The following is a 21,356-nucleotide window of genomic DNA, read 5'->3' as shown; positions in this document are numbered from 1 at the left end:
CCAACCCACCCAATCCAATAATTTCAAAATAAAAGCCACATGGAGGGAATTTTTACTGTAATGTTTGTGATGAGGCCTATTAATTAAAAACTTCTTAGTTTGAATAACAAACATTCTGTCTCCCACTACGAATATTACTCGTACTTCTAGTACTACAACTGATACTTCTACTACCATACTACTAGTATTTCTACTGCTATTAATACTACAACTACTACTAATGTTATTACAAATACGACTATGGCTAATAGTATTACAGCTGTTTCTACTGCTATTGATACTAAACCTACTATTACTGCTAGTACTACTAATACCACAATTATAACTAATACTACTACTAATATTACTACAAACAATTTTAAACAAATTTAAGCTCCTGCAACTTCTGTTTTTAGAAAATCTATTGAAATTCAGCTTCCCCACTTCCTGTATTTTCAGCAGTTCTTTAAAATAATTTCAGCTATTCTTATGCCTCTATCAACAGCAATTTTTCAATATTCATTTCTGTATTTTTTTGCAATATTTCAAATTTATTTCAGCTGTTTTCATTTCTGCTTTTTCAGCAAATCTATTGAAATTCCTTTCAGCTTCTCCCATTTCTGTATTTTCAGCAATTTCAAATTCATTTCAGCTTTTCTAATATCTATAATTTCAGCAAATGTATTCAAATTCCCTTCAACTTTCTGTATTTTCAGCTATTTTAAAAAGTTCATTTCAGCTTTCAGCTTTTTGCATTCCAACGCATTTTCAGCAGGAAATGCATTTTCTAGTTTCAACTTATTCTTATTCTATTTCTTCCGTGCCACCTTTCAACTGCTTCCCATTTTCAGCTATTTAAACCGTTCAAATATTAAAATATTCAGCTCCTTTCTGGCTTGAGGGCTATGTATGTTCAGCTTTCTACCTCTTAAGCTTGAATTTATATAAATCAGTAATCATGAATATTTCGTCTAATGGTTTTCCTATGGAGATCGTGTTTAAATCCTCTTCAACTTCTTCAACTTTCAGATTTTTCAGCTTCGCAAATCTTTCAGCTACAGACACCATTTCAACTCTCAAATGTTCACACAAGTCTCAACTATTTTATGAAAAAAACTGCTTCTTCATATCTATTGTACTTTTTTTATAATCACTGATTATGTTTCACTAGTTCTTCGCTCCGTTTCTGACTTTTACATGAGTGTGTATTGCGTCTGCTAGAGGCGGGACCTCGCAGGCTAGAGTGTGGGGCATCGCAGAAATCTGGTTAAAAAAATATGGAACTTCTGTCCTTGCAGCCAAAGTATACACTCTAGAGGCTTCATTTCTTCAGATTAATGAGGGTATGGTTGTGCTGATTGGATTAATGTGTTCATGGAATCCCAGAGTTTTTTAGTTTTGGCGCAAGGAGTGTTTGAGTGACACAACCTCTGCCAAAAGCCCCATAGGCTCCAATACAAATCTGCCGACATATTTCTCACAAAAATCCACAAGGTACACGTTTTGTAAACGGCCATAGGAGCCGTATTTATTACCGGACAGACATAAAAACACATCCACGCGTTCGGTAGAGTCTTGGGTCTCATACAAACGCCGTATTTTTTAGATAGCTGTTATAGTTTTTCGCTGGTTCCCATTTGTCTGAGGTGTGGATTCTGTGTAACTTGCTGCCATGTCTCCCCTTTTGCAGCCGCACAGGTGCGGCGTTGTCGTGGTTACGAGCACTCACACGCCGCAGGATCTGTCTGTGACTCACAGCTGCTCCTTGTGACGTGATTAGTGGAGTCACATGACGCAGCTATGCTTTCTGTCAACAGACCAATATGATAAAGACACTGGCCCCCCCTCCCCCCTCCACCCTGACCTCTCACTGTTTATCACTCAGTCAGTCAGTATGTCTGTCTATCTCTCCTCTCTCTCTCTCTCCCTCTATCTCTTCCTCACCACCCCTCCCTTCCTCACCCTCTCACCCTCCCTCCCTCTATCTACACCCCCCCACCCCACCCAATCCAATAATTTCAAAACAAAAGCCCCATGGAGGGAATTTTTACTGTAATGTTTGTGATGAGGCCTATTAATTAAAAACTTCTTAGTTTGAATAACAAACATTCTGTCTCCCAACCCCCCCTCACCCAATTCCATCATTACAAACTAAAAGCCTCAATGATTATCTGTACCTTAACCATGAAGCGGTTTTGTTGAAATACGCATTGCTCTTTCAAATACTACTATAACCACTACGAATATTACCAGTACTTCTAGTAGAACTACAACTGATACTTCTACTACCATACTACTAGTATTTCTACTGCTATTAATACAACTACTACTAATGTTATTAAAAATACTACTATGGCTAATAGTATCAGTATTCCAGCTGTTTCTACTGCTATTGATACTAAACCGACTTCTACTGCTAGTACTAATACCCAAATTACAACTAACATTACTACAAACAATTTTAAACCTCTTTTTATTCATCTCAGCTTTTGTTATTTCTGTACTTTTTAAAATTCATTTAAGCTCCTGCAACTTCTGTTTTGCAATATTTCACATTTATTTCAGCTGTTTTCATTTCTGCTTTTTCAGCAAATCTATTGAAATTCCTTTCAGCTTCTCCCATTTCTGTATTTTCAACTATTTCAAATTAATTTCAGCTTTTCTAATATCTTTTATTTCAGCAAATGTATTCAAATTCCCTTCAACTTTCTGTATTTTCAGCTATTTTCAAATATTCAGCAAATGTACTCAAATTCCCTTCAACTTTCTGTATTTTCAGCTATTTTTAAATATTCAGCAAATGTATTCAAATTCCCTTCAACTTTCTGTATTTTCAGCTATTTTTAAATATTCAGTGCAGCTTTCAGCTTTTTGCATTCCAACGCATTTTCAGCAGGAAATGCTTTTTCTAGTTAGTTGGAATGCTTTAAGCATTCCAAGTATTGTTCTTCTAATCTTTATTTCAACTTATTCTTATTCTATTTCTTCCGTGCCACCTTTCAACTGCTTCCCATTTTCAGCTATTTAAACCGTTCAAATATTAAAATATTCAGCTCCTTTCTGGCTTGAGGGCTATGTATGTTCAGCTTTCTACCTCTTAAGCTTGAATTTATATAAATCAGTAATCATGAATATTTCGTCTAATGGTTTTCCTATGGAGATCGTGTTTAAATCCTCTTCAACTTCTTCAACTTTCAGATTTTTCAGCTTCGCAAATCTTTCAGCTACAGACACCATTTCAACTCTCAAATGTTCACACAAGTCTCAACTATTTTATGAAAAAAACTGCTTCTTCATATCTATTGTACTTTTTTTATAATCACTGATTATGTTTCACTAGTTCTTCGCTCCGTTTCTGACTTTTACATGAGTGTGTATTGCGTCTGCTAGAGGCGGGACCTCGCAGGCTAGAGTGTGGGGCATCGCAGGAATCTGGTTAAAAAAATATGGAACTTCTGTCCTTGCAGCCAAAGTATACACTCTAGAGGCTTCATTTCTTCAGATTAATGAGGGTATGGTTGTGCTGATTGGATTAATGTGTTCATGGAATCCCAGAGTTTTTTAGTTTTGGCGCAAGGAGTGTTTGAGTGACACAACCTCTGCCAAAAGCCCCATAGGCTCCAATACAAATCTGCCGACATATTTCTCACAAAAATCCACAAGGTACACGTTTTGTAAACGGCCATAGGAGCCGTATTTATTACCGGACAGACATAAAAACACATCCACGCGTTCGGTAGAGTCTTGGGTCTCATACAAACGCCGTATTTTTTAGATAGCTGTTATAGTTTTGCGCTGGTTCCCATTTGTTTGAGGTGTGGATTCTGTGTAACTTGCTGTTCTGTGTCTGCCTTTTGCAGCCGCTCGTTAATGAGCACAGGTGCGCCGTTGTCGTGGTTACGAGCACTCACACGCTGCAGGATCTGTCTGTGGCTCACAGCTGCTCCTTGTGACCTGATTAGTGGAGTCACATGACGCAGCTATGCTTTCTGTCAACAGACCAATATGATAAAGACACTGGCCCCCCCTCCCCCCTCCACCCTGACCTCTCACTGTTTATCACTCAGTCAGTCAGTATGTCTGTCTATCTCTCCTCTCTCTCTCTCTCCCTCTATCTCTTCCTCACCACCCCTCCCTTCCTCACCCTCTCACCCTCCCTCCCTCTATCTACACCCCCCCACCCCACCCAATCCAATAATTTCAAAACAAAAGCCCCATGGAGGGAATTTTTACTGTAATGTTTGTGATGAGGCCTATTAATTAAAAACTTCTTAGTTTGAATAACAAACATTCTGTCTCCCAACCCCCCCTCACCCAATTCCATCATTACAAACTAAAAGCCTCAATGATTATCTGTACCTTAACCATGAAGCGGTTTTGTTGAAATACGCATTGCTCTTTCAAATACTACTATAACCACTACGAATATTACCAGTACTTCTAGTAGAACTACAACTGATACTTCTACTACCATACTACTAGTATTTCTACTGCTATTAATACAACTACTACTAATGTTATTAAAAATACTACTATGGCTAATAGTATCAGTATTCCAGCTGTTTCTACTGCTATTGATACTAAACCGACTTCTACTGCTAGTACTAATACCCAAATTACAACTAACATTACTACAAACAATTTTAAACCTCTTTTTATTCATCTCAGCTTTTGTTATTTCTGTACTTTTTAAAATTCATTTAAGCTCCTGCAACTTCTGTTTTGCAATATTTCACATTTATTTCAGCTGTTTTCATTTCTGCTTTTTCAGCAAATCTATTGAAATTCCTTTCAGCTTCTCCCATTTCTGTATTTTCAACTATTTCAAATTAATTTCAGCTTTTCTAATATCTTTTATTTCAGCAAATGTATTCAAATTCCCTTCAACTTTCTGTATTTTCAGCTATTTTCAAATATTCAGCAAATGTACTCAAATTCCCTTCAACTTTCTGTATTTTCAGCTATTTTTAAATATTCAGCAAATGTATTCAAATTCCCTTCAACTTTCTGTATTTTCAGCTATTTTTAAATATTCAGTGCAGCTTTCAGCTTTTTGCATTCCAACGCATTTTCAGCAGGAAATGCTTTTTCTAGTTTCAACTTATTCTTATTCTATTTCTTCCGTGCCACCTTTCAACTGCTTCCCATTTTCAGCTATTTAAACCGTTCAAATATTAAAATATTCAGCTCCTTTCTGGCTTGAGGGCTATGTATGTTCAGCTTTCTACCTCTTAAGCTTGAATTTATATAAATCAGTAATCATGAATATTTCGTCTAATGGTTTTCCTATGGAGATCGTGTTTAAATCCTCTTCAACTTCTTCAACTTTCAGATTTTTCAGCTTCGCAAATCTTTCAGCTACAGACACCATTTCAACTCTCAAATGTTCACACAAGTCTCAACTATTTTATGAAAAAAACTGCTTCTTCATATCTATTGTACTTTTTTTATAATCACTGATTATGTTTCACTAGTTCTTCGCTCCGTTTCTGACTTTTACATGAGTGTGTATTGCGTCTGCTAGAGGCGGGACCTCGCAGGCTAGAGTGTGGGGCATCGCAGGAATCTGGTTAAAAAAATATGGAACTTCTGTCCTTGCAGCCAAAGTATACACTCTAGAGGCTTCATTTCTTCAGATTAATGAGGGTATGGTTGTGCTGATTGGATTAATGTGTTCATGGAATCCCAGAGTTTTTTAGTTTTGGCGCAAGGAGTGTTTGAGTGACACAACCTCTGCCAAAAGCCCCATAGGCTCCAATACAAATCTGCCGACATATTTCTCACAAAAATCCACAAGGTACACGTTTTGTAAACGGCCATAGGAGCCGTATTTATTACCGGACAGACATAAAAACACATCCACGCGTTCGGTAGAGTCTTGGGTCTCATACAAACGCCGTATTTTTTAGATAGCTGTTATAGTTTTTCGCTGGTTCCCATTTGTCTGAGGTGTGGATTCTGTGTAACTTGCTGCCATGTCTCCCCTTTTGCAGCCGCACAGGTGCGGCGTTGTCGTGGTTACGAGCACTCACACGCCGCAGGATCTGTCTGTGACTCACAGCTGCTCCTTGTGACGTGATTAGTGGAGTCACATGACGCAGCTATGCTTTCTGTCAACAGACCAATATGATAAAGACACTGGCCCCCCCTCCCCCCTCCACCCTGACCTCTCACTGTTTATCACTCAGTCAGTCAGTATGTCTGTCTATCTCTCCTCTCTCTCTCTCTCCCTCTATCTCTTCCTCACCACCCCTCCCTTCCTCACCCTCTCACCCTCCCTCCCTCTATCTACACCCCCCCACCCCACCCAATCCAATAATTTCAAAACAAAAGCCCCATGGAGGGAATTTTTACTGTAATGTTTGTGATGAGGCCTATTAATTAAAAACTTCTTAGTTTGAATAACAAACATTCTGTCTCCCAACCCCCCCTCACCCAATTCCATCATTACAAACTAAAAGCCTCAATGATTATCTGTACCTTAACCATGAAGCGGTTTTGTTGAAATACGCATTGCTCTTTCAAATACTACTATAACCACTACGAATATTACCAGTACTTCTAGTAGAACTACAACTGATACTTCTACTACCATACTACTAGTATTTCTACTGCTATTAATACAACTACTACTAATGTTATTAAAAATACTACTATGGCTAATAGTATCAGTATTCCAGCTGTTTCTACTGCTATTGATACTAAACCGACTTCTACTGCTAGTACTAATACCCAAATTACAACTAACATTACTACAAACAATTTTAAACCTCTTTTTATTCATCTCAGCTTTTGTTATTTCTGTACTTTTTAAAATTCATTTAAGCTCCTGCAACTTCTGTTTTGCAATATTTCACATTTATTTCAGCTGTTTTCATTTCTGCTTTTTCAGCAAATCTATTGAAATTCCTTTCAGCTTCTCCCATTTCTGTATTTTCAACTATTTCAAATTAATTTCAGCTTTTCTAATATCTTTTATTTCAGCAAATGTATTCAAATTCCCTTCAACTTTCTGTATTTTCAGCTATTTTCAAATATTCAGCAAATGTACTCAAATTCCCTTCAACTTTCTGTATTTTCAGCTATTTTTAAATATTCAGCAAATGTATTCAAATTCCCTTCAACTTTCTGTATTTTCAGCTATTTTTAAATATTCAGTGCAGCTTTCAGCTTTTTGCATTCCAACGCATTTTCAGCAGGAAATGCTTTTTCTAGTTTCAACTTATTCTTATTCTATTTCTTCCGTGCCACCTTTCAACTGCTTCCCATTTTCAGCTATTTAAACCGTTCAAATTTTAAAATATTCAGCTTATTTCTGGCTTGAGGGCTATGTATGTTCAGCTTTCTACCTCTTAAGCTTGAATTTATATAAATCAGTAATCATGAATATTTCGTCTAATGGTTTTCCTATGGAGATCGTGTTTAAATCCTCTTCAACTTCTTCAACTTTCAGATTTTTCAGCTTCGCAAATCTTTCAGCTACAGACACCATTTCAACTCTCAAATGTTCACACAAGTCTCAACTATTTTATGAAAAAAACTGCTTCTTCATATCTATTGTACTTTTTTTATAATGAATGATTATGTTTCACTAGTTCTTCGCTCCGTTTCTGACTTTTACATGAGTGTGTATTGCGTCTGCTAGAGGCGGGACCTCGCAGGCTAGAGTGTGGGGCATCGCAGGAATCTGGTTAAAAAAATATGGAACTTCTGTCCTTGCAGCCAAAGTATACACCCTAGAGGCTTCATTTCTTCAGATTAATGAGGGTATGGTTGTGCTGATTGGATTAATGTGTTCATGGAATCCCAGAGTTTTTTAGTTTTGGCGCAAGGTGTGTTTGAGTGACACAACCTCTGCCAAAAGCCCCATAGGCTCCAATACAAATCTGCCGACATATTTCTCACAAAAATCCACAAGGTACACGTTCTGTCAACGGCCATAGGAGCCGTATTTATTACCGGACAGACATAAAACGCACATCCACGCGTTCGGTAGAGTCTTGGGTCTCATACAAACGCCGTATTTTTTAGATAGCTGTTATAGTTTTGCGCTGGTTCCCATTTGTGTGAGGTGTGGATTCTGTGTAACTTGCTGCCATGTCTCTGTCTTTTGCAGCAGATCGTTAATGATCACAGGTGCGCCGTTGTCGTGGTTACGAGCACTCACACGGCTGCAAGATCTGTCTGTGGCTCACAGCTGCTTATATGACCTGATTAGTGGAGTCACATGACGCAGCTATGCTTTCTGTCAACAGACCAATATGATAAAGACACTCGCCCCCCCTCCCCCCTCCACCCTGACCTCTTCTCACTGTTTATCACTCAGTCAGTCAGTATGTCTGTCTATTTCTCCTCTCTCTCTCTCTCTCTCCCTCTATCTCTTCCTCACCACCCCTCCCTTCCTCACCCTCTCACCCTCCCTCCCTCTATCTACACCCCCCCACCCCACCCAATCCAATAATTTCAAAATAAAAGCCCCATGGAGGGAATTTTTACTGTAATGTTTGTGATGAGGCCTATTAATTAAAAACTTCTTAGTTTGAATAACAAACATTCTGTTTCCCAACCCCCCTCACCCAATTCCATCATTACAAACTAAAAGCTTCAATGATTATCTGTACCTTAACCATGAAGCGGTTTCGTTGAAATACGCATTGCTCTTTCAAATACTACTATAACCACTACGAATATTACTAGTACTTCTAGTAGAACTACAACTGATACTTCTACTACCATACTACTAGTATTTCTACTGCTATTAATACAACTACTACTAATGTTATTAAAAATACTACTATGGCTAATAGTATCAGTATTCCAGCTGTTTCTACTGCTATTGATACTAAACCGACTTCTACTGCTAGTACTAATACCCAAATTACAACTAACATTACTACAAACAATTTTAAACCTCTTTTTATTCATCTCAGCTTTTGTTATTTCTGTACTTTTTAAAATTCATTTAAGCTCCTGCAACTTCTGTTTTGCAATATTTCACATTTATTTCAGCTGTTTTCATTTCTGCTTTTTCAGCAAATCTATTGAAATTCCTTTCAGCTTCTCCCATTTCTGTATTTTCAGCTATTTCAAATTAATTTCAGCTTTTCTAATATCTTTTATTTCAGCAAATGTATTCAAATTCCCTTCAACTTTCTGTATTTTCAGCTATTTTTAAATATTCAGCAAATGTACTCAAATTCCCTTCAACTTTCTGTATTTTCAGCTATTTTTAAATATTCAGCAAATGTATTCAAATTCCCTTCAACTTTCTGTATTTTCAGCTATTTTTAAATATTCAGTGCAGCTTTCAGCTTTTTGCATTCCAACGCATTTTCAGCAGGAAATGCTTTTTCTAGTTCTTCAACTTCATCTTCTTCTATTTCTTCCGCGGCACCTTTCAACTCCTTCACACTTTCAGCTATTAAAATCCTTCAAATATTAAAATGTTCAGCTCCTTTCTGGCTTGAGGGCTATGACTTTTCAGCTTTCTACCTCTTAAGCTTGAATTTATATAAATCAATAATCACTAATATTTAAACATGGTTTTCAAATGGAGATTGTTTTCAAATCGTCCTTAAACTTCTTCAACTTTCAGATATTTCAGCTCCGCCAATCTTTCAGCTACAGACACCATTTCAACTTTCAAATGTTGACACAGGTCTCAACTATTTTATGAAAAAAACTGCTTCTTGATATCTATTGTACTTTTTTCATAATCACTGATTATGTTTCACTAGTTTTTCGCTCCGTTTCTGACTTTTACATGAGTGTGTATTGCGTCTGCTAGAGTGGAGAGCTCCAGGGCTAGAGTGTGGGGCATCGCAGGAATCTGGTTAAAAAAAGATGGAACTTCTGTCCTTGCAGCCAAAGTATACACTCTAGAGGCTTCATTTCTTCAGATTAATGAGGGTATGGTTGTGCTGATTGGATTAATGTGTTCATGGAATCCCAGAGTTTTTTAGTTTTGGCGCAAGGAGTGTTTGAGTGACACAACCTCTGCCAAAAGCCCCATAGGCTCCAATACAAATCTGCCGACATATTTCTCACAAAAATCCACAAGGTACACGTTTTGTAAACGGCCATATGAGCCGTATTTATTACCGGACAGACATAAAAAGCACATCCACGCGTTCGGTAGAGTCTTGGGTCTCAAACAAACGCCGTATTTTTTAGATAGCTGTTATAGTTTTGCGCTGGTTCTCATTTGTTTGAGGTGTGGATTCTGTGTAACTCGCTGCCATGTCTCTGCATTTTGCAGCCGTTAATGATCACAGGTGCGCCGTTGTCGTGGTTACGAGCACTCACACGCTGCAGGATCTGTCTGTGGCTCACAGCTGCTCCTTGTGACCTGATTAGTGGAGTCACATGACGCAGCTATGCTTTCTGTCAACAGACCAATATGATAAAGACACTCGCCCCCCCTCCCCCCTCCACCCTGACCTATTCTCACTGTTAATCAGCCAGTCTGTCTGTCTATTTCTCCTCCTCTCTCTCTCCCTCTATCTCTTCCTCACCACCCCTCCCCCCTCCCCCCTGACCTCTACTTACTGTTAATCACTCTCAGTCAGTCAGTCAGTCTAATTCTCCTCCCCTCTCCCTCTCTTCCTCACCACCATTCCCTTCCTCACCCTCTCACCCTCCCTCCCTCTATCTACACCCCCCCACCCCACCCAATGCAATAGGTGCGCCGTTGCCGTGGTTACTCGTAAACACGCTGCAGTATCTCTGTGTGTGACTCACAGCTGCTCCAATGACGTGATTAGTGGAGTCACATGACGCAGCTATGCTTTCTGTCAACAGACCAATATGATAAAGACACTCGCCCCCCCTCCCCCCTCCACCCTGACCTCTTCTCACTGTTAATCACTCAGTCAGTCAGTATGTCTGTCTATTTCTCCTCCTCTCTCTCTCCCTCTATCTCTTCCTCACCAACCCTCCCTTCCTCACCCTCTCACCCTCCCTCCCTCTATCTACACCCCCCCAACCCACCCAATCCAATAATTTCAAAATAAAAGCCACATGGAGGGAATTTTTACTGTAATGTTTGTGATGAGGCCTATTAATTAAAAACTTCTTAGTTTGAATAACAAACATTCTGTCTCCCACTACGAATATTACTCGTACTTCTAGTACTACAACTGATACTTCTACTACCATACTACTAGTATTTCTACTGCTATTAATACTACAACTACTACTAATGTTATTACAAATACGACTATGGCTAATAGTATTACAGCTGTTTCTACTGCTATTGATACTAAACCTACTATTACTGCTAGTACTACTAATACCACAATTATAACTAATACTACTACTAATATTACTACAAACAATTTTAAACAAATTTAAGCTCCTGCAACTTCTGTTTTTAGAAAATCTATTGAAATTCAGCTTCCCCACTTCCTGTATTTTCAGCAGTTCTTTAAAATAATTTCAGCTATTCTTATGCCTCTATCAACAGCAATTTTTCAATATTCATTTCTGTATTTTTTTGCAATATTTCAAATTTATTTCAGCTGTTTTCATTTCTGCTTTTTCAGCAAATCTATTGAAATTCCTTTCAGCTTCTCCCATTTCTGTATTTTCAGCAATTTCAAATTCATTTCAGCTTTTCTAATATCTATAATTTCAGCAAATGTATTCAAATTCCCTTCAACTTTCTGTATTTTCAGCTATTTTAAAAAGTTCATTTCAGCTTTCAGCTTTTTGCATTCCAACGCATTTTCAGCAGGAAATGCATTTTCTAGTTTCAACTTATTCTTATTCTATTTCTTCCGTGCCACCTTTCAACTGCTTCCCATTTTCAGCTATTTAAACCGTTCAAATATTAAAATATTCAGCTCCTTTCTGGCTTGAGGGCTATGTATGTTCAGCTTTCTACCTCTTAAGCTTGAATTTATATAAATCAGTAATCATGAATATTTCGTCTAATGGTTTTCCTATGGAGATCGTGTTTAAATCCTCTTCAACTTCTTCAACTTTCAGATTTTTCAGCTTCGCAAATCTTTCAGCTACAGACACCATTTCAACTCTCAAATGTTCACACAAGTCTCAACTATTTTATGAAAAAAACTGCTTCTTCATATCTATTGTACTTTTTTTATAATCACTGATTATGTTTCACTAGTTCTTCGCTCCGTTTCTGACTTTTACATGAGTGTGTATTGCGTCTGCTAGAGGCGGGACCTCGCAGGCTAGAGTGTGGGGCATCGCAGAAATCTGGTTAAAAAAATATGGAACTTCTGTCCTTGCAGCCAAAGTATACACTCTAGAGGCTTCATTTCTTCAGATTAATGAGGGTATGGTTGTGCTGATTGGATTAATGTGTTCATGGAATCCCAGAGTTTTTTAGTTTTGGCGCAAGGAGTGTTTGAGTGACACAACCTCTGCCAAAAGCCCCATAGGCTCCAATACAAATCTGCCGACATATTTCTCACAAAAATCCACAAGGTACACGTTTTGTAAACGGCCATAGGAGCCGTATTTATTACCGGACAGACATAAAAACACATCCACGCGTTCGGTAGAGTCTTGGGTCTCATACAAACGCCGTATTTTTTAGATAGCTGTTATAGTTTTTCGCTGGTTCCCATTTGTCTGAGGTGTGGATTCTGTGTAACTTGCTGCCATGTCTCCCCTTTTGCAGCCGCACAGGTGCGGCGTTGTCGTGGTTACGAGCACTCACACGCCGCAGGATCTGTCTGTGACTCACAGCTGCTCCTTGTGACGTGATTAGTGGAGTCACATGACGCAGCTATGCTTTCTGTCAACAGACCAATATGATAAAGACACTGGCCCCCCCTCCCCCCTCCACCCTGACCTCTCACTGTTTATCACTCAGTCAGTCAGTATGTCTGTCTATCTCTCCTCTCTCTCTCTCTCCCTCTATCTCTTCCTCACCACCCCTCCCTTCCTCACCCTCTCACCCTCCCTCCCTCTATCTACACCCCCCCACCCCACCCAATCCAATAATTTCAAAACAAAAGCCCCATGGAGGGAATTTTTACTGTAATGTTTGTGATGAGGCCTATTAATTAAAAACTTCTTAGTTTGAATAACAAACATTCTGTCTCCCAACCCCCCCTCACCCAATTCCATCATTACAAACTAAAAGCCTCAATGATTATCTGTACCTTAACCATGAAGCGGTTTTGTTGAAATACGCATTGCTCTTTCAAATACTACTATAACCACTACGAATATTACCAGTACTTCTAGTAGAACTACAACTGATACTTCTACTACCATACTACTAGTATTTCTACTGCTATTAATACAACTACTACTAATGTTATTAAAAATACTACTATGGCTAATAGTATCAGTATTCCAGCTGTTTCTACTGCTATTGATACTAAACCGACTTCTACTGCTAGTACTAATACCCAAATTACAACTAACATTACTACAAACAATTTTAAACCTCTTTTTATTCATCTCAGCTTTTGTTATTTCTGTACTTTTTAAAATTCATTTAAGCTCCTGCAACTTCTGTTTTGCAATATTTCACATTTATTTCAGCTGTTTTCATTTCTGCTTTTTCAGCAAATCTATTGAAATTCCTTTCAGCTTCTCCCATTTCTGTATTTTCAACTATTTCAAATTAATTTCAGCTTTTCTAATATCTTTTATTTCAGCAAATGTATTCAAATTCCCTTCAACTTTCTGTATTTTCAGCTATTTTCAAATATTCAGCAAATGTACTCAAATTCCCTTCAACTTTCTGTATTTTCAGCTATTTTTAAATATTCAGCAAATGTATTCAAATTCCCTTCAACTTTCTGTATTTTCAGCTATTTTTAAATATTCAGTGCAGCTTTCAGCTTTTTGCATTCCAACGCATTTTCAGCAGGAAATGCTTTTTCTAGTTTCTTCATCTTCAACTTCTATTTCTTCCGCGCCACCTTTCAACTCCTTCACACTTTCAGCTATTAAAATCCTTCAAATATTAAAATGTTCAGCTTCTTTCTGGCTTGAGGGCTATGACTTTTCAGCTTTCTACCTCTTAAGCTTGAATTTATATAAATCAATAATCGTTAATATTTTAACATGGTTTTCAAATGGAGTTTGCTTTTCAAATCCTCTTCAACTTCTTCAACTTTCAGATTTTTCAGCTTCGCAAATCTTTCAGCTACAGACACCATTTCAACTCTCAAATGTTCACACAAGTCTCAACTATTTTATGAAAAAAACTGCTTCTTGATATCTATTGTACTTTTTTCATTATCACTGATTATGTTTCACTAGTTTTTCGCTCCGTTTCTGACTTTTACATGAGTGTGTATTGCGTCTGCTAGAGTGGAGAGCTCGCGGGCTAGAGGCTGAAGCAGCGCAGAAATCTGGTTAAAAAAGTATGGAACTTCTGTCCTTGCAGCCAAAGTATACACTCTAGAGGCTTAATTTCTTCAGATTAATGAGGGTATGGTTGTGCTGATTGGATTAATGTGTTCGTGGAATCCCAGAGTTTTTTAGTTTTGGCGCAAGGAGTGTTTGAGTGACACAACCTCTGCCAAAAGCCCCATAGGCTCCAATACAAATCTGCCGACATATTTCTCACAAAAATCCACAAGGTACACGTTCTGTCAACGGCCATAGGAGCCGTATTTATTACCGGACAGACATAAAAAGCACATCCACGCGTTCGGTAGAGTCTTGGGTCTCATACAAACGCCGTATTTTTTAGATAGCTGTTATAGTTTTTCGCTGGTTCCCATTTGTCTGAGGTGTGGATTCTGTGTAACTTGCTGCCATGTCTCCCCTTTTGCAGCCGCACAGGTGCGCCGTTGTCGTGGTTACGAGCACTCACACGCTGCAGGATCTGTCTGTGGCTCACAGCTGCTCCTTGTGACCTGATTAGTGGAGTCACATGACGCAGCTATGCTTTCTGTCAACAGACCAATATGATAAAGACACTCGCCCCCCCTCCCCCCTCCACCCTGACCTCTGCTCACTGTTAATCACTCAGTCAGTCAGTCAGTCTGTCTAATTCTCCTCCCCTCTCCCTCTCTCTCTTCCTCACCACCATTCCCTTCCTCACCCTCTCACCCTCCCTCCCTCTATCTACACCCCCCCACCCCACCCAATCCAATAGGTGCGCCGTTGTCGTGGTTACTCGCTCACACGCTGCAGGATCTCTGTCTGTGGCTCAAAGCTGCTCCTATGACCTGATTAGTGGAGTCACATGACGCAGCTATGCTTTCTGTCAACAGACCAATATGATAAAGACACTCGCCCCCCCTCCCCCTCCACCCTGACCTCTTCTCACTGTTTATCACTCAGTCAGTCAGTATGTCTGTCTATTTCTCCTCTCTCTCTCTCTCCCTCTATCTCTTCCTCAACACCCCTCCCTTCCTCACCCTCTCACCCTCCCTCCCTCTATCTACACCCCCCCACCCCACCCAATCCAATAGGTGCGCCGTTGTCGTGGTTACTCGCTCACACGCTGCAGGATCTATGTCTGTGGCTCAAAGCTGCTCCTATGACCTGATTAGTGGAGTCACATGACGCAGCTATGCTTTCTGTCAACAGACCAATATGATAAAGACACTCGCCCCCCCTCCCCCCTCCACCCTGACCTCTTCTCACTGTTAATCACTCAGTCAGTCAGTATGTCTGTCTATTTCTCCTCTCTCTCTCTCCCTCTATCTCTTCCTCACCACCCCTCCCTTCCTCACCCTCTCACCCTCCCTCCCTCTATCTACACCCCCCCACCCAATCCATTAGGTGCGCCGTTGTCGTGGTTACTCGCTCACACGCTGCAGGATCTGTCTGTGGCTCAAAGCTGCTCCTATGACCTGATTAGTGGAGTCACATGACGCAGCTATGCTTTCTGTCAACAGACCAATATGATAAAGACACTCGCCCCCCCTCCCCCCTCCACCCTGACCTCTTCTCACTGTTAATCACTCAGTCAGTCAGTATGTCTGTCTATTTCTCCTCCTCTCTCTCTCCCTCTATCTCTTCCTCACCACCCCTCCCTTCCTCACCCTCTCACCCTCCCTCCCTCTATCTACACCCCTTCACCCTACCCAATCCAATAATTTCAAAATAAAAGCCCCATGGAGGGAATTTTTACTGTAATGTTTGTGATGAGGCCTATTAATTAAAAACTTCTTAGTTTGAATAACAAACATTCTTTCTCCCAACCCCCCCTCACCCAATTCCACCATTACAAACTAAAAGCCTCAATGATTATCTGTACCTTAACCATGAAGTGGTTTCGTTGAAATGCGCATTGCTCTTTCAAATACTACTATAACCACTACGAATATTACAAGTACTTCTAGTAGAACTACAACTGATACTTCTACTACCATACTACTAGTATTTCTACTGCTATTAATACAACTACTACTAATGTTATTAAAAATACTACTATGGCTAATAGTATCAGTATTCCAGCTGTTTCTACTGCTATTGATACTAAACCGACTTCTACTGCTAGTACTAATACCCAAATTACAACTAACATTACTACAAACAATTTTAAACCTCTTTTTATTCATCTCAGCTTTTGTTATTTTCTGTACTTTTTAAAATTCATTTAAGCTCCTGCAACTTCTGTTTTGCAATATTTCACATTTATTTCAGCTGTTTTCATTTCTGCTTTTTCAGCAAATCTATTGAAATTCCTTTCAGCTTCTCCCATTTCTGTATTTTCAACTATTTCAAATTAATTTCAGCTTTTCTAATATCTTTTATTTCAGCAAATGTATTCAAATTCCCTTCAACTTTCTGTATTTTCAGCTATTTTCAAATATTCAGCAAATGTACTCAAATTCCCTTCAACTTTCTGTATTTTCAGCTATTTTTAAATATTCAGCAAATGTATTCAAATTCCCTTCAACTTTCTGTATTTTCAGCTATTTTTAAATATTCAGTGCAGCTTTCAGCTTTTTGCATTCCAACGCATTTTCAGCAGGAAATGCCTTTTCTAGTTGTTGGAATGCATTGAGATGCATTCCAAGTATTGTTCTTCGAATCTTTATTCTTCATCTTCTATTTCTTCCGCGGCACCTTTCAACTCCTTCACACTTTCAGCTATTAAAACCGTTCAAATATTAAAATGTTCAGCTCCTTTCTGGCTTGAGGGCTATGACTTTTCAGCTTTCTACCTCTTATGCTTGAATTTATATAAATCAATAATCATTAATATTTTAACATGGTTTTCAAATGGAGTTTGCTTTCAAATCCTCCTAAACTTCTTCAACTTTCAGATTTTTCAGCTTCGCAAATCTTTCAGCTACAGACACCATTTAAACTTTCAAATGTTGACACAGGTCTAAACTATTTTATGAAAAAAACTGCTTGTGGATATCTATTGTACTTTTTTCATAATCACTGATTATGTTTCACTAGTTTTTCGCTCCGTTTCTGACTTTTACATGAGTGTGTATTGCGTCTGCTACAGTGGAGAGCTCGACGGCTAGAGTGTGGGGCATCGCAGGAATCTGGTTAAAAAAATATGGAACTTCTGTCCTTGCAGCCAAAGTATACACTCTAGAGGCTTCATTTCTTCAGATTAATGAGGGTATGGTTGTGCTGATTGGATTAATGTGTTCATGGAATCCCAGAGTTTTTTAGTTTTGGCGCAAGGAGTGTTTGAGTGACACAACCTCTGCCAAAAGCCCCATAGGCTCCAATACAAATCTGCCGACATATTTCTCACAAAAATCCACAAGGTACACGTTCTGTCAACGGCCATAGGAGCCGTATTCATTACCGGACAGACATAAAAACACATCCACGCGTTCGGTAGAGTCTTGGGTCTCATACAAACGCCGTATTTTTTAGATAGCTGTTATAGTTTTGAGCTGGTTCTCATTTGTTTGAGGTGTGGATTCTGTGTAACTCGCTGTCCTGTGTCTGCACTTTTGCAGCCGCACAGGTGCGTCGTTGTCGTGGTTACGAGCACTCACACGCTGCAGGATCTGTCTGTGGCTCACAGCTGCTCCTTGTGACCTGATTAGTGGAGTCACATGACGCAGCTATGCTTTCTGTCAACAGACCAATATGATAAAGACACTCGCCCCCCCTCCCCCCTCCACCCTGACCTCTACTTACTGTTAATCACTGTCAGTCAGTCAGTCAGTCTAATTCTCCTCCCCTCTCCCTCTCTTCCTCACCACCATTCCCTTCCTCACCCTCTCACCCTCCCTCCCTCTATCTACACCCCCCCACCCCACCCAATCCAATAGGTGCGCCGTTGCCGTGGTTACTCGTAAACACGCTGCAGTATCTCTGTGTGTGACTCACAGCTGCTCCAATGACGTGATTAGTGGAGTCACATGACGCAGCTATGCTTTCTGTCAACAGACCAATATGATAAAGACACTCGCCCCCCCTCCCCCCTCCCCCCTCCACCCTGACCTCTTCTTACTGTTAATCACTCAGTCAGTCAGTATGTCTGTCTATTTCTCCTCCTCTCTCTCTCCCTCTATCTCTTCCTCACCACCCCTCCCTTCCTCACCCTCTCACCCTCCCTCCCTCTATCTACACCCCCCCAACCCACCCAATCCAATCATTTCAAAATAAAAGCCACATGGAGGGAATTTTTACTGTAATGTTTGTGATGAGGCCTATTAATTAAAAACTTCTTAGTTTGAATAACAAACATTCTGTCTCCCACTACGAATATTACTCGTACTTCTAGTACTACAACTGATACTTCTACTACCATACTACTAGTATTTCTACTGCTATTAATACTACAACTACTACTAATGTTATTACAAATACGACTATGGCTAATAGTATTACAGCTGTTTCTACTGCTATTGATACTAAACCTACTATTACTGCTAGTACTACTAATACCACAATTATAACTAATACTACTACTAATATTACTACAAACAATTTTAAACAAATTTAAGCTCCTGCAACTTCTGTTTTTAGAAAATCTATTGAAATTCAGCTTCCCCACTTCCTGTATTTTCAGCAGTTCTTTAAAATAATTTCAGCTATTCTTATGCCTCTATCAACAGCAATTTTTCACTATTCATTTCTGTATTTTTTTGCAATATTTCAAATTTATTTCAGCTGTTTTCATTTCTGCTTTTTCAGCAAATCTATTGAAATTCCTTTCAGCTTCTCCCATTTCTGTATTTTCAGCAATTTCAAATTCATTTCAGCTTTTCTAATATCTATAATTTCAGCAAATGTATTCAAATTCCCTTCAACTTTCTGTATTTTCAGCTATTTTAAAAAGTTCATTTCAGCTTTCAGCTTTTTGCATTCCAACGCATTTTCAGCAGGAAATGCATTTTCTAGTTCAAATTACTGTCGAGGCTGACAACATGGCATCCAACGTACCAGCAGCGTCGAGCCTTTTAAGGGACTCACGCCGCCACAGAACCGTGTGATAATCTGTATAAATGCAGCGTAACGCACAAACAGCAGGCCCAGGTTCTCCTTGGCAGTTGGTCTCTTTCTAAGAATGTACTGAGCATGTAGTGTAAGAACTCGCGTATTACAAAAATAAACTGCAACAGCCTTAAGTAGATGAAATAGTAATAACTGCAACAATAATTAAATAAAACAAGTGGCACGAGGGATTTATTTCATTGTCCGGAACACTTTCCTTTCAGCAAAGGAGCTGGTAAAATGTCAGTTTCTTATTGTACACGTTGGATATTAAAATGTATGCTGAGGGAACGACGCAGAAGCAGAACAACAACAGATGTTACATTAACTGATAATGGAAAAAGCATCTACGCATTTAATTGCACCATTTTTCCCACAACTGCTCAATGCGGTGAAAATATCCAATTATCTAGTGGCAGTTGCAAATGTGAATAAATTATATTGCCAAACATCATATTGAAGGTTGACTTCGGAAAAAGTGCATTGATAACTTGTGTTAACAGGTAAACGTGAAGGACAAAAAGCAGGAGACTTCATCCGTCTCTCGTCTCGCTGCAAAGAAAGAACTCATCAGCCCTTTGAGCAGGTGCAGGTGCGCAGGACGTTTAAAAGTCAATTCAGATCACAAAACATCAGGAAAACGATTTAGGTTAATGGGTTTACGTAGAAAACATCCGTTTTAAGATGTGCGATTGGGCTTGACTGAGCATTTAGGTTGGAAGAGGACAGTAAAGGCACGTGGCTGCGTAATAAATTAGACACCAGCTTATTTGTTTGAACGCCAATAGAAAAACAAACAGCTGGTTGGCCAAAAGCCTTTGGATCACCAGGAACCTGTAACTTTAAAGACAAGTTCTTTTTAGACGCGTGGCTTCTAATAAATAATGTCCTGCAGAGCGAAACAAAACGCAGCCAACACTTTGAAAGTGCGCCGGTGCGACGCACTACTTTGCGGCGCACTTATTTCCCCAAAGTAACGCGTACCTGGTTGGTGGTGTCGGGCGGAAGGTTCTTAATGAGGATTTTCCTCCTGTTGCTCAGCTCCTGGCGAGTTCTGGCGAGCCTCCTCTCGATCTCCTCCGGCTCCAGGTCCGGCAGGTCCCGGAAGCTCATCTCCGGGTCGCAGGGCTTCGCCGCCGCCGCCGCCGCCGCCTCCTCATCCCCCGGGTGCCGGCTCTCCGGGCTGTTCATCTCCGGGGAAAGTGCGCTCTCCCCGGCTAGAGGAGCGGGGACGACCGGCGGCTGGATGGATGGCGCTGCCGCCATCTTGAGTGGCTGAGTGAAAAGTGTGAAGAGAGGGAGAGAGGGAGGGAGAGAAAGCGAGAGAGGGGGGGAGAGCAGGTGGAAGGCGGGTCTGAAAGAGAGAAAGGTTAAACATCTCGCACAAAACTCCTTTATTGCTGAAAAGTATTTATTTTTCTTTGATTTAAATATTCTCTGGAGGTGTCATCAACCTGCAGAATCACCGTGTGTTTTGATTCACTGCTGCTTATTTTGTTTGGTTGGACGTGATGTTTTGGGATTAATCACATCACTGTTAGTGGAAGAATAAAGACCACGTTAAACATACCTCTTTTTATACCATTTGTTATAAAGGATCCGGCAGAGAATAAATAAATCTCCATGCAAAACTTTTTTTAAAGAAAATTGATTTCATTATATCCTTTATTAATTTTTTTAGGTTAAATAGGGACAGCGCAGTTGGTAATAGTTCACATGGGTCGTCTGTTTGCCGAATAGAAAGAAGACAACCAAGATGCACTAGTGTTTTTCTATATATGTAAACTGTATTTTTGGCCTCCAATGGAGAATATCTCCAAACCAGCGTAGCTTTCCCGTTTACCCCCCATTAATAGAACCACGAATCGCTGCCTGCCTTTCTACCCAAGTCATCCATTGGATGCCAACCGTTCCCGCTCGCCTTCCCGCCGTGGGTGGAAAGCTGCTCCTGGCAAACACAAATGGAGCAGCTGAGCTCCCTGCCGAGTCCTCACAATGCCTACGTAGCT

The 21,356-nt window shown here is 39.7% G+C and overlaps 1 protein-coding gene across 1 annotated transcript in view; it reads right to left on the bottom strand.

Annotated features, from left to right (window-relative positions):
* Nucleotides 1-20,643, bottom strand: part of raver2 (ribonucleoprotein, PTB-binding 2) — a 90,926-nt gene extending 70,283 nt beyond the window's left edge. Inside the window, exon 1 of the mRNA XM_040184046.2 lies at nucleotides 20,332-20,643. Within this exon, the coding sequence (XP_040039980.2) occupies nucleotides 20,332-20,613 (282 nt within the window). The 5' untranslated portion in view covers nucleotides 20,614-20,643. The remainder of the gene's footprint in view (nucleotides 1-20,331) is intronic.
* Nucleotides 20,644-21,356: the final 713 nt, after the last annotated feature.

Source organism: Gasterosteus aculeatus, chromosome 8, assembly GCF_964276395.1.
Source record: "Gasterosteus aculeatus chromosome 8, fGasAcu3.hap1.1, whole genome shotgun sequence".
NCBI lineage: Eukaryota > Metazoa > Chordata > Actinopteri > Perciformes > Gasterosteidae > Gasterosteus > Gasterosteus aculeatus.
The sequence above is the reverse complement of the archived record's forward strand: the minus strand, read 5'-3'. Positions and strand labels throughout refer to the sequence as shown.